General features: G+C 44.1%; 1 protein-coding gene across 5 annotated transcripts in view; it reads right to left on the bottom strand.

Annotated features, from left to right (window-relative positions):
- The window catches only part of SMC6 (structural maintenance of chromosomes 6), a 109,170-nt gene that overhangs the window by 37,429 nt on the left and 57,358 nt on the right, over positions 1–14,383 (bottom strand). For all 5 annotated transcript variants that reach the window (XM_067544733.1, XM_067544735.1, XM_067544736.1 and 2 more), the window contains one exon: positions 14,010–14,180. In XM_067544733.1, the coding sequence (XP_067400834.1) occupies positions 14,010–14,180 (171 nt within the window). The remainder of the gene's footprint in view (positions 1–14,009; positions 14,181–14,383) is intronic.

The following is a 14,383-nucleotide window of genomic DNA, read 5'->3' as shown; positions in this document are numbered from 1 at the left end:
TCACATCTCTTTTAGACTATGTCTTAAAAAAAAAAAACCCCAACCCATAACCATGGCAATATGGACCAGACCAATGGTCATCAAGTCCAGTATCCTATCTGTAATAGGAATCAGTACCAGCTGCTTCAGTGGAAGGTGTAACAAACAACGTAGTGGGCAATTATAGTACTAACAGAGGAACTCTCCTAATTCCTGTTAGGCAGTGGCTTATGATTGAGGCATGAGTGTTTATATCCCTTCCCAAACTAGGAAGAAACCAGAGATCAAAGCTTCTCCATGTTAACAGAAATAACATCCTGAATAGAGAAGAATCCACTACCTTTCAAGACAGTTCACATAAAGGGTACATAAAAGAGGAAAAGGGAGAGTTGTGGTCCTCCTCCTAGTCCTCTGCTGGCACAGAAGGCACTTTTGCTAGATAGCCAAGGACCAGGCGCCGTATCTGAGGGAACACCAGACCCTTTACAACAGGAACTCCTTCATCCAGACTAGGAACATCTACAGTTAACCTGGACATCAGAAGAGAAGTGTAGTTCAACATGGATTCTTTATTATCCTCTGATACAGTCTGGTATCCAGATGGAACTGTACCAGGGTATATTATTCACTGATTTGGTAACATTTATATTTGTGGAAGGGGAAACAGAAAGTTCTTTGGGGCACAGCCTGCCTCTTTGTATAGTGTCTAGCACATTAGATCCCTGACCTCTAGACGTTATTGTCATAGAAATGTAATAATAATCCCAAAGTTCTGGTGTGATCTCATGAACACTAGAGTTTTTCCAGGAGGTGTGGTTGGAGTCCTACAACCAAGCACTGTAGAAATGTGCGTACAAGCCACATTTTTTAGTCAGGCACACTAAATTCTCCATTTGAGCATCAGGCTCCAAGTTTAATCACAATGACAAATCAGACTAGCCTGTGGCTGGCCTTTCTAGTCACCGTTACCTCCAAAAGTCAAGTTTTGGAATTAATTCTTGTATCCACACAATGCTTCTGTCATGTGGAAAAGATTATGCTTAAAACTCCAGAAAACCTTTCAGTTCAAGGTATATTCCCCTTTTCCCAATTTCTGGGAAATAGTTCTCCCATCATTTTGTTCTAGTCCTTGGAAGGTTGTGGCATAAAATGAGCATTCCACGAGCTCTAAAGATATATCACAAGCATCAAGAATACATATGTCAAGGGTATCTTGTTCATCTCATTTTATCTAAAATATCAAGGTTTTATGGCCACAAGGTTGTTGCAGGAAAGAGTTAAAATCATGCACCAGCTGGCATGCTAGGCAGCTGGGAAAATTATTCACAGAAATCTCTAGAGGCATTGGGAGGAAAGAATACAAGCCTCACCAGATGAAGATTCACAAAAAATTTCCATTCCTCAGCAGAGGCATCCTTTGGTAAGAAGGTGCTCCTGGATTGGTTCTCACATAACTCCTTAGTTTATAAAGCTATGTGCTTTATGTAGGGGGAACACCCATTCCCCTGCCTATTAGTTTCCTATAATACTTAACTCCGCTTATCTTCTCCCTTTCTACTTCAGATATTCACTGCTCATTACTTCCCATGAGTAATGAAGAGGAAAGAAGCTGTGCAACAGAATGCTAAGTTTCTTACTTGATACAGTAATTTTTTTCTGTTAGCTGCTCTTCTCCAAATTCTGGTAGTGTGGTAAATGACCAGAATCTACATTGTAATATTTCTTTGACTACATTGTTAAGATTAATTTAATACATTGTATGAAGTTGTCTTAATACTGAATATTCTGAGCACAGATTTACTGTCCTCAAGGCTGAAATTGGAAATTCTATAATCATTTTAGCCAATCTACAAGTTAACCCAGGATTATCCCCAATTTTTTATTTGTATAAATAACATGGACTATCATCCTATTATTATATCTGGAGACTTTAATAAAACCCTAGACTCAGTCCTTCATAAATCTTTTCCACCTCTATATAAAAAATATGAATACTCATCAGATACTTTACATATACACAGCTGATTTAGGTTTACAAAATGTGTGAAGATAGGGTAATCCTACAACCAGAGACTATACAGTAGAACCTCAGAGTTGCAAACACCTCAGGAATGGAGGCTGTTCGTAACTCTGAAATGTTCATAACTCTGAACAAAATGTTATGGTTGTTCTTTCAAAAGTTTACAACTGCACATTAACTTAATAAAGCTTTGAAACACTACTATGCAGAAAAAAAATGCTGCTTTCCCTTTTTTTTAGTAGTTTACATTTAACAAAACTGTACTGTATTTGCTTTTTAATTTTTTTCTCTGTGGCTGTCTGATTGTATACTTCTGGTTCCAAATGAGGTGTGTGGTTGGCTGGTCAGTTCGTAACTCTGGTGTTTGTAACTCTGAGGTTCTACTGTAGTTTTTTTTCCTGCAGTTCATCAACATATTCAAGATTAGACTATTTCTTAGTATCACAAGACTTGATGAATTCTCTCAAGTGTGGCACTGGTACTATTTTTGACCATGCTCCTATACATGCTTTTAGGCCCATAGGCCTAAAATAAATGTAGAGATTAAATACTTCTCTGCTGTTTGATACATCATTTGTTAACTCTAACCAGCAGGAGCTAGAACTTATTTTTAAAACACATGCCCCCACCGCTTGATGAGCTGACACATTTGGGGAAGCCTTTAAAGCCTTCATCAGAGGCCACATCATCTCCTATGCCACCTTTAAAAAGAAATAGAGAGAACATAGACTTAATATCTTTATAAAGGAAATTAAAGTCTTGGACGTAGACTAGGCTTCTGCCTACTCCCCAGAGAAACTCAGAACCTTCATCAACCTCCAATATGAAATCAACAAATTGTCGTCTCAAAAGGCTGAGTTTGTTTTATCCTCTTTGAAGCAAAACTACTGGGAATCTGGTGAGACAGCTGGCAAGCTACTGGCCTACAGACTTAAGCAAAAGACTAACCAAAATAAGATTGCTGCTGTTCACAACAGTAGCAATAAGTTATATACAACAGTCAGATATTAATAAACAATTTAAACAGTTTTATTCAAAATTATATTTAGCTGAAGAACGAATCAGTAAAGATGCTCTAAAATAACTTTTTTAGTAGATGTCTTTGCCACAGATCTCTGATACTCAGAAGGAATTTTTAGATGCCCCTCTAGAAATTGCAGAACTGACTCATGCTATAAATGAAATGAAGGTTTGATAGACTCCTGGCGCAGACAGGTGGGTCTCTAGCTGAATTTTACAAAAAGTTCTCTGAAACTTTAACACTCAGATTATTAAATATATTCAATGAATCCAAAAATGAGAAAACTCTCCCGCCTACTCTAAAAAACCTGTAATTTCAATTATGGGAAAGACCTTGGACTTATGTAATAATTACAGGCCAATTTCTTTAATCAATTGTGACACTAAGATTTTAAGCTAAAGCTCTTGCTATGTCACTGGACAAAATTGTGTTACACGATATACACATAAATCATGTAGACTTCCTTTGTAATAGATATGGCTCAGATAATGTGTTTCAACTAATTTACATTAGTGCCGCTTCACAAGATTCTAAAGAACCTTTATGTGTTATTTCTTTAGATGCAGAAAAGGTCTTTGACCGCATAGCCTGGGAATATCTTTTTTCACAGGTTAGCAAAATCTGGATATGGTAAACAATTTATTGTTTGGATTAAGCTTTTATACTCTAACCCAATTTTCAGGGCAGTTACCAATGGTATTATTTCTGCTCCATTTTTATTACATTTTCATTTCTATTCCTTTCTCCTCTTCGGTTTGATTTAGTTCTAGAACTTTTACCCCATTGCCTTCCAAGCAAATCAACATATTCATGGAATCAGGGTGGGCCAAACAGATCGAAACATTATGCTCTACTTGGATGATGCTCTTGTATTTGTGCATCTGTAACAAGGCGCTGTGGCCTTCCTCGGAGCCTGGGCCTGAGGAAGGGTTGCGACTCCCCTACTGGACAGAACCAGGCCCTGCACACCAAGCCACCTGGAAGCAGAGGGGCAGAGCCAGGGCTGGGGAGGGAAGTATAAAAGGCCGGCCCAATAGCTTAGTCAGGGGGAAGCTGCCGCCGGAGGCAGATGTGTCTTCCCAGAGGCTGCAGTCTAGGTCTGATCCGGGCCCTGCAGCTGTTTGAAGCAGCCGCCCCACCAACCAGAGCCTCCAAAGCCTGCCCGGATTGCCGGGCCCAAGTGACTGGAGAGGGCTGCCGGGCCCGAGTGACTGGAGAGGGCCGCCGGGGCTACCGCCTTTGTGAGGGCCAGGGGGCTACCGACTTCAAGAAAAGTTTGCCTCGCTTAGGGCCAGGGCTAAAAGACTCATAAGCCGAGAGCTTTTTTCCCTTAGACAAAGGCACTGTGGCCTTCCTTGGAGCTTGGGCCCGAGGGTCGCAATGCCCCTGGCTGGACCGTGCCACCAGCCCACAGTATCCAAGACTGATACTACCATTCCTATTCCTTCTATCACTATTACTATGTTTGGACTCCTCTTAGGATATAAAATTAACTGGTGTAAATCAGAAATCTTAGGCATTAACAAATATATCCACAAAAGGTCTTTTTTCAAATTGGGACTTTCAGTGGCAATCCTCTTATATGAAATATTTAAGAATACTAATTTACAAACATATTCAGTGCACCCCTAAGGAAAATATAGAACATATAGCCCAAGTGGCTAACAATTTGGGGAGACGGAGTTCATCGACCCTCAGTTTGTGGGGTAAAATTAATATTCTGAAAATGAATGTCCTTCCCAGAATTTTCTGTCTTTAAGGATCTCCCCACTTCAATTCCTCAAACTTATTTTAAGAAATTCAATAATGTTTTCAGAATGTTCCTTTGGGGCGCAGGTAGGAAACCTAGACTGGCTCTGAACAAACTACAGCTCCTCTATACCTGGGAGGATTTCATTTTCCCAACTTGGAAAATTATCATATTTCCTTTTTGTTAAGCCAGGCATCTTTGTGGCTAATAGATATGATCACACAAACCCCACCTTGGGTTCAAACTGAATGAGAATTGATATACCCTTCTCCCGTTTCAGGAACTCTAGGAGCAATCATTATAGATTTTATGCCAGAGTTCCCACAACAACAGCTGTGAAGCAAGCTTGATCAAACTTGCCTAGAAAGTTCTGCTTCCATCCATTCTTCAATGCAGAGGCAGTCCTATGAAGCAATCCTATCCCTTAAAATCAGTGGCAAAACCTTGATGTGGAGGGATTGGGTGGACCGAGGAATTATGACTATGTCACAGCTAGTTGACAATGATACATTTAAAATATCTTCACCAACAATTTGGCTTCCCCTGCTCCAGAGCATGGAAATATTTCTAGCTAACGCAGTAATAATTCAGACTGAGGCTCGTGAGCTTTAATGTGTCTCTTGCGGCTTTTTGCAGAACATGATACTAAAACACTGTGTGATTTTAGTAATTAACCAACCAAAGTTATTAACCAGTCAGGATGCTTTACTATGTTATTAGCCAATTATAGAATATTTGATCAGTCATTTTACTGTGAGCATAGATATATTAAATGAAACAATTAATTCACATTATGTGGCTCTTTTGAGTAATGTTGCTCACTAATCTGGCTCATGAACCACTGTGGTCTGAGTATCACTGAATTAAAACATTTACTTATGAATGTATTTATACCAGATGCATTGGGAGCTCCAGAGCCTCCAGAACTTTTGTTATTTTGGAGGAAACTTCTGGATTTATGCAGATAGCGCTATACTTACTATGATTTTCTGGCCTAAAAAATTCTGCCAAAAATTGATAATTTGAGAGTTGCTTTGGATACCAAATAATCTCCAAGTCAATGGAATACAACTGTATCTAATGTTACAAAAGCAACTACTGCTTCCTCACCAAAAGACACTCTTTTGAATATACTGGTCCCCACTTTGGCTAATGGTAAAGGGCCTCATAAATGCTGACCTCTGCTGGAAATGTAACTCCCTTGCTGCTACATTAGCTCAGATGTTTTGGGAATGCCCCAGTATCAAGAATTTCTGGTATGAGGTGGGTCAAAAGATAAAACAGTTGTTTATCTTTTGTAACTGCTGTTCTTCGAGATTTGTTGCTAATGTCCATTCCAAGTAGGTGTGTGTGTGCCAAGTGCACAATCATTGGAAGGCTTTTCCCCCAGCGGTACCCGTCGGGTTGCATCCTGGAGTGGCACCCTCATAGCGTTGTATACAGGGCCCTGCCGACCCACCGCGTCCTCAGTTCCTTCTTGCCACTTGGCTCCGACAAGAGGGGAAGGCAGGTGGGTCTTAGAATGGACATGAGCAACACATCTTGAAGAACAACAGTTACGAAAGGTAGGTAACCGTTTTTTCTTCTTCAAGTGTTTGCTCATGTCGATTCCAAGTAGGTGACTCCCAAGATGACCCTAGGAGGAGGGGTCGGAACTCAAGAAATGGCTGACTGAAGCACCGCTTTGCCAAATGCTGCATCATCTCTAGCCTGTTGGGTAATGGCATAATGTGATGTGAACATGTGGATGGAAGACAATGTTGCAGCTCTACAGGTCTCCTGCATGGGGATTTGTGCCAAGAATGCAGCTAAGGACACCTGTGCCCTGGTAGAATGTGCTTTCAGGGCCAAGGCCAGAACCTTAGCCAGGTCATAGCAGGTTCTGATATGAGAGGCAATCCATGACAAAATCCTTTGTAATGACACTGGCAGACCCTTCATCCTGTCCGCCACCGCTATGAAAAGCTGATTCGACTTTTGAAATGCTTTAGTTCGTTCTATATAGAATGCCAACGCCTGTCTGACATCCAGTGAGTGGAGACATCGCTCCCTGCTGTTAGCATGCAGCTTCGGGGGAGTTCCACTCTGAGACGACCACATGGAGAATCTTTTCCATTTAGCCAATACACCGCCCTAGTGGAAGGCTTTCTACTACCCAGGAAGACCTCCTGTACCTGCTGTGAGCACATTGCTTCCCTAGGGTTCAACCACCCAACTTCCACGCCATGAGGTGAAGCGATCCTAGGCTGGAATGACGGAGCTGCCCGTGGTTCTGTGAGATCAAGTCCAGGACCAAGGGCAGAGTGATCGGAGTGTCTATGGAAAACTGAAGCAGGATCATGTACCAGTGTTGTCTGGGCCAAGGTGGGGTTATGAATACAACTGAGGCCCTGTCTCTCCTGATTTTCAGGAGGACCTTGTGAATGAGAGGGCATGGCAGGAAAGCATAGCACAGGAGCTGGTCCCACGTAAGGAGGAACGAATCTGCCAAGGATCCCGGACTCTGTTCAGGTAGGAGCAGAATTGATGACACTTCCTGTTGGATCACGTTGCAAAGAGGTCTACTTGGGGAAACACTCACTTTTGGAAAATGCCCCTCACTACATCAGAGCAGAGGGACCATTCGTGGACGTTGAAAGAGCGGCTGAGATGGTCCGCCAGATCGTTCTGAGCACAAGGCAGGTAAAACACTTCCAGGTGGCTAGATTGAGTGATGCAGAAGTCTCACAGCCGGAGGGCTTCCTGGCACAGGGGAGAGGAGCGTGCTCCCCTGAGTGTTTATATAGAACATTGCCATGGTGTTATCCGTCATTACTGACACGATTCTTCCCTGTGGGTGAGGCTGGAAGGCTTGGCAGGCCAACTGGACCGCTTGTAGCTCCCTGAAGTTTATATGAAGCGATAGCTCCTCTGTGGATCACAGGCCCTGCGTTCTCAGCAAACCAAGATGTGCTCCCCATCCCAACGCCGAAGCATCCGTAACTAAAACCACAGACGGCTGCAGAGTGGCAAATGGGATTCCCCTGCAAACCTGCTGAGGGACTAGCCACCAATGGAAAGACTAATACTTGAGGTGGGAGGGAAACTACCTTGTCCAGTCGGTCTCTGTTGGGCAGATAAACAGATGCAAGCCACGACTGGAGAGGTCTGAGTCTCAATAGCACGTGTTTGACAATGTACGTGCGTGAATCCATATGGCCTAGAAGAGCATGGCAACCCCAAACTGTGCTGGTGGGAAACTGAAGCTCCTTATTATCGAGCCCATGGCCTGAAAACGAACCTCCGGTAGCAGTGCCCTGTCCTGGACCGAGTCCAGGACGGCTCCAATGAACTCTATTCTTTGCGTGAGCTCCAACATTGACTTGCTCGTGTTCAACTGAAGACCCAGACTGATGAAGGTGGACCGTATTAGGGCAACATGAGCCTCCACTTGTTTCTTGGAACGGCCCCTGACCAGCCAGTCGTCCAGGTATGGGTACACTTGAACAGGTGCCTTCTCAGGAATGCCACGACAACAGCCATACACTTGCTGAAGACTCTTGGAGTCAACGACAGGCCAAATGGGAGGGCTGTGAATTGATAATGGGTGAGCCCCACCACAAATCTGAGGAATCTCCTGTGAGGAAGTTTTATTGAGATGTGAAAATTGGCGTTTTTTAAGTTGAGGGCGGCATACCAGTCACCCAGATCCAGCGAGGGGATGATCGAGACAAGGGAGACCATGCAGAATTTTAGTTTCTTTATGAACCTGTTGAGATTCCACAAGTCAAGAATAAGTCTGACTTCCCTTTTTGCCTTGGGGATCAGGAAGTATCTGGAGTATAACTCCTTTCCCCTCAGGTCCCGAGGAACCTCTTCTACTGCTCCAGCATGTAGCGATAGCTGCACTTCTTGTATGAGAAGTTGCTTGTGAAAGAGGTCCCTGAAGAGGGATGGAGAAGGAGGGTGGGGTAGAACAAAACTGAAGGGAATATCCCAGTTCTACCATGTGCAACACCAATCTGTCTGATGCTATTCGGGCCCAGGTCCGGTAGAAATGGGATAAGCAGTTTAGAAAAGGAGGGCAAGGATCTGGGTACTGTCCTGGAGTGTTGCCCTCGGGCGTAACTTCAAAAGTTCTATTTTGGCCTGGGGGCTGCTTGTCCGAGCCTCTATTCAGGTTAGATGGTTGAGGCGTTCTACGCCTGTTGTTTCTACCCCTTTTACTTGAGAAGTCCTGCCTTGGTTAGGAGGGGTGGAACCTCTGTCACAAATGAGGTGTGTGGAGCCCCAAAGATTTTAATGTTGCCTTGAGTCCTTAAGACTATGGAGCTTAGAGTCCGTTTGTTCCGAAAACAGGCCCCCTCCTTCAATGGGCAAATCCTGTATTGTGCACTGTACTTCTGGCAAAAGGTCTGACATCTGAAGCCAGGAGCTCTGTCTCATAGCCAGGCCCGAAGCCATAGTCCTTGTAGCTGAATCAGCTGCATTGAGCGTGGCCTGTAGTGTCATCCTGGCTACAGTCTTGCCTTCCTCTACCATGGCGCCAGACTCAGTCCTGGAGTTGGATGGGAGCAGGTCTTTAAACTTCAAAATCGCCTTCCATGAATTGAAGTTGTACCTGCAGAGAATCGTCTGTTGGTTGACGATACACACCTGGAGCCCGCCGGTGGAATAGACCTTTCTCCTGAATAAGTCCAGTCTTTTGGGCTCCTTTGACTTGGGCATTGGGCTCTACTGGCCTTGTCTCTCTCTCGTTCACCACAGACACTACCAGTGAACCCAGCTGCGGATGAGTAAACAGGTATTCATATCCCTTGGATGGCGCACAATATTTTCTCTCTATCCCCTTTGTCATGGGGGGAATCGAGGCAGAGGTTTGTCACAAGGTTTTCGTTGTGGTCTGGACAGTTTTGATCAAAGCCAAGGCTATCCTTGAGGGCCCCTCAGGTGTCAGGATATCCACCACTGGATTCACTGACTCTCTCCCTCCTCTGCTTGCAACCTCAAGTTCTGGGCCACCCATCTCAGGAGCTCTTGGTGGGCTCTATTGTCCATAGGGATGTGGGTAGCTGTTGATTCTGCCACCACTTCATCCAGGGAGGAAGAGGACCAGGCCCTTGGCATGAGGTCAGCCTCTTGGATGTCCTGCTCAGCAGGGTCCTCCCTGTCTGGCGCCCCCTCGTCTGCTTCAGGACACTGTCTGGTGCCAGGTTCTTCCTCGGTACCATGTCCCACACTGGCTGTTGCCCGCAGCTCCATCTCCCTGCGACACTCGACTTCAGTGTTGCGTGGAAGGGCTCTATACTCTGGGGTGTACGTTGTCTGGGTCTCCAAGACAACCAAGTAGGGGCCTCTAGGCTGCGACCCTTGGGCCTGATGGTATACCCACGGGGTCCAGAAGGGCCATTGCTGGGGCATCTGCCACTACATAGGCCATGTCCCTGGGGGGGGGGGGGGGGGGGGAATGCCCCTTCTCCTCTGCAGGGTGACACCTTCTAGACCTGCGTCTACTTCACTTGGAGAAATACAACCCTGCCTCCAAGTCTGAAGACCGAGATTCCGCTTGTGGAGACCATGGGGGAGCCGTAAAGTGGTGCTGAGTAACAGGCGATCGGTGCTTGGGAGACTGGTGCCGATGCGTGGGTGACCAATGCTGGGGAGAGCGGGATGGTGCCAATGCACGGATGATCGGTGCCAGGGCCAAGCCGAACAGTGCTGATGCGCCAGGGACCAGTGCTGTGGTGAGGGTGACTGGGGCCACATCATTGCTGGCTTGCCTCTAGACAGTACCGTGACGTGCAGTGCCGGAGGTCTTAGTCTGGGCACCCTTTCTACTGAGGAGGGGGACTGTTGGGCCTTCATGACAATCAAGTCCCTTGCCGCCTTAAACGTATCCAGTGTGGAAGGGAGGTCCAACTCTTCCATCTCACTTTGCTTTGCTGGAGAGCCCATGTGCACTAGACTCACAGGTGCCCTCTGCTGGACTGATGTGGACAGCCCTGGAGGTTCCTGCGCCTGGTGCAACTGGGGGTGTGGCACGGTAGTGTCCTTTCCCGAAGTTCGCACTGCAGGCGAGTGGTCTCTATCATCTCTCTGCTTTTTGCGGGGCACCACAGAATTGGAACAGTGCTGTGCTAGTCTTTGGGCCAGCAAGTGGTGCTGGAATTCCCTCGGTGCTGAGCTCTTCTTCGGTGTCAGGTCTCGAACGGATGCCGGAGCACTGCGCACCAGTGGACCAGGTGCTGGGTCCGGAGGTTGCAGCTGGACAGCTGCCTCCATGAGGATTTGCTTAAGCTGAGCACTTCTCTCTTTCCTGCTCCTGGGGCGAAAACTCTTGCAGAGCCTGAAACAAATCAGTTGGTGCGACTCCCCCAAGCACTTCAAACAGGAGTTGTGAGGATCGCCTTTGGGCATAGGCTTCTGGCAGGATCCGCAGGGATTGAAGCCTTGGGCCCGAGGCATGCGCTGGTACCCTGGGAAGGGGAGTACAACTAAGGGGGAAGAACCCCCTTATCTAACACTTAACTATAAACACACAAAAAGTTGTATAGTTTTTTGTTGTTTTTTTTTTAAAATACAAACTTTAACTACTTTAACTATTACAGGAACCGCTATCGATACGGGGAGAGTACTTGCATACTCAAGGTAAAGAAGCTCCAATGACCGCCATAGGCAGTAAGAAGGAACTGAGGAGGCGGCGGGTCGGCAAGGCCCTATATACAACGCTATGCGGGCGTCACTCTAGAGAGCGCCTGCATCGACCCAACCAGTACTGCTGGGGGAAAAATGTTTCAACGACTGTACACACGGCGCGCGCGCACACGTATTGGGAATCTACAGGAGCAAGCACTCGAAGAACAATTTGATACTGGATGCTAAGTTGGAGCCCTCACCTTACGTTTCATTTTTGTATATATTCCTGGTATCTGGAGGTTACCTGATAAAAAAGCAACATAGTTGCAACATGCGACTTTAGTGGCTAAAAAATTAATCCTGCAAGAATAGAAAAGTTGATCCCCACCAATTACTGATGTCTGATTCAGTAATATGGCTAACCTCGCAGCTAATGAATAACTGGCATTCCACTGAAAGGGAATGTCTGAAAAATTCAAAGCAATTTGGGTTGACTTTTTAGAGGTCTATGATTAACACAGACCCTGACAATAAAGATGTTGCTTCCCCTCTCCTCTCTTTATTATAACGCTCTTTATTTAACTTGTGTATTATGATGAATTTAGTATTTTGGTATATTTGCTATATTTGGAAAAATTAATAAAGTATAAAGAAAGAAAGAACTTTACCTCAATACAACCAAGAAAAAAATGTACCCAAGCAGTGAAAATCAAATGAATCTCATCTATGATGCAGGACACTAAAAGGGGGTTGAGATGCAAACACTAAATAGATAACTACAGTTAGGAAAAGCCTCTATATCATACTGTATTTCTTAAGAGTTCTATTATGTCTTCCACCTACTGGCCATATTTCTTTGTTAAAAAAGATCAGAGACCACTCCCTCCATTCAATTGTGTTCTGCTTTAATAGAAATATATTAGGATATTGTATTGATTATCTAGACTGGCATACATTTATGTCTCAGACAGAACTGTAGTGAACTCAACCGTTTTATTAGCTGTTCCAGACCTGTTCTCCTGTGCCACTCTTTCATTTTGGCAGCCTCTGATTAGGCTGCCCCAAAGCCACTGCCCAGAATCATAAAATGTAGGTCTAGAAGGGACCTTACGAGGTCATCTAGTCCAGTGTTTCTCAACAAATGGTCCGTGGGCCAGTGCCAGTCCCTGAGATCTCCCTGACACAGTTTAGGAATGCAGCAAGCCCGTCCCTGGTATCAAAAAGATTAACATTGATCTAGTCCATCCCCCTTCATTGAAGCAGGACCAAGTATACTTAGACCACCCCTGACAGGAAGTTCATCTAACTTGTTCTTTAAAACCTCCTATGGTAGAGATTTCACAACCTTCCTTGGTTACTTATTACAGTACTTAAATATCCTTATAGTTAGAAAGATTTTCCTAATATCTAATCTACATCCCCCCTGCTGAAGATTAAGCCCATTACTTCTTGTCCTACCTTCAGCTGACAGAGAACAATTGATCAAAATCCTCTTTATAACAGCCCTTAACATATTTTGAAAATGGTTACCAGGCTCCCCCCCCCCCCCTCAGTCTTCTTTTCTCAAGACTGAACATATCCAACTTTTTAGCATTTCCTGACAGGCCAGTTTTTCTAAACCTTTCATCATTTTTTTTTTCCTCTGGACTATCTCCAGTTTGCCCTCATCTTTCTTAAAGTGTGGTGCCCAAAACTGGACACACTACTTGAGCTGAAGCCTTACCAGTACCAAGTAGAGTAGAACAATTACCTCTCCTTTCTTACGTACAATGCTCCCATTAATAAACCCCAGACTATTAGCCTTTTTGAAAACATCATATTGTTGGCTCATATTCAGTCTGTGACACACCACAATCCCAGATCCTTTTCATCAGTATTACTGCCTAGCCTGTTATACTCCAATTTGAAGTTGTGCATTCAATTTTTCTTTCCTAGGGGTAGTACTTTGCACTTTTCTTTATTGAATTTCATCTTGTTGATTTCAGACCAATTGGAGAATTTGTCACGGTTGTTTTGAATTTTATTCTGTCCTCCAAAATGCTTGCAAGCCTTCCTTGGTGTCATCTGTAAATTTTATAAGCACAGTCTCTATTTCCATTATCCAAGTTATTAATGAATATTCTGAATAGTACTGGACTCAGGACTGACCCGTGCAGGAGCCCACTAAATACATTTTTCCAGTTTGACAGCAAATCATTGATAATTACTCAACCAGTTGTGCACTGCCTTTATAGTAACTTAATCTAGAGTCAGATTTCCCTAGTTTGCTTATGAGAATGACATGTGGGACTATCAAAAGCCTTACTAAATATCAAGATATATCATGTCTACAGCTCCCCCCCAAATCCACTAGACCAGTAACCAGGTCAAAAAAGGAAATTAGGTTGGTTGGTTTGGCATGATTTGTTCTTGACAAATACATGCTGGCTGTTACCTATCACCCTATTATTCCCTAGGTGTTTTCAAACTGTTTTGTTCCACTATCTTTCCAGGTACTGAAGTTAGGCTGACTGGAATAACTCCCCAGGTCCACTTTATTCCATTCTTTAAAGACTGGCACTATTTTGGCCAACAAATGAAACCCAAGTATATTTTAAAAAGTTGTATATTTGTATGGTTTGTACCTTGACTGGACTTGCTATTTCTTCCACTTGGTGAAGTTTTTCTTTAATTTCTTCAAGTTTATGTTCAGCCACTCGTAAAATATTTTTCAATTCCTCCAGTATTCCCCTTTGCTGTTGCATATCCCTCTTAACAGATTCCATCTTATTCTTGTTTTCTTGCGCTTCATCTTCCTGTTAGCATACAAAAGTTGGTTTGAAAATTAAGAGATACAACACCATCCTTTGTTGTTGTACAAGATTTTCATATCATGGCCACTTTTAGGCCTATGAGATTACATGCAACAGTGTATCAAATCTCTAATAAGAATGCATATGGATCAATGGTCTAACTAACAAAGCCCAGGAGGGGTGGATACTGGTGAGGGTTGTTACAG

This window comes from Emydura macquarii, unplaced genomic scaffold, assembly GCF_026122565.2.
Source record: "Emydura macquarii macquarii isolate MOO-44397 ecotype Brisbane River unplaced genomic scaffold, CSIRO-AGI_Emac_v2 contig_1027, whole genome shotgun sequence".
Lineage (NCBI taxonomy): Eukaryota > Metazoa > Chordata > Testudines > Chelidae > Emydura > Emydura macquarii.
The sequence above is the reverse complement of the archived record's forward strand: the minus strand, read 5'-3'. Positions and strand labels throughout refer to the sequence as shown.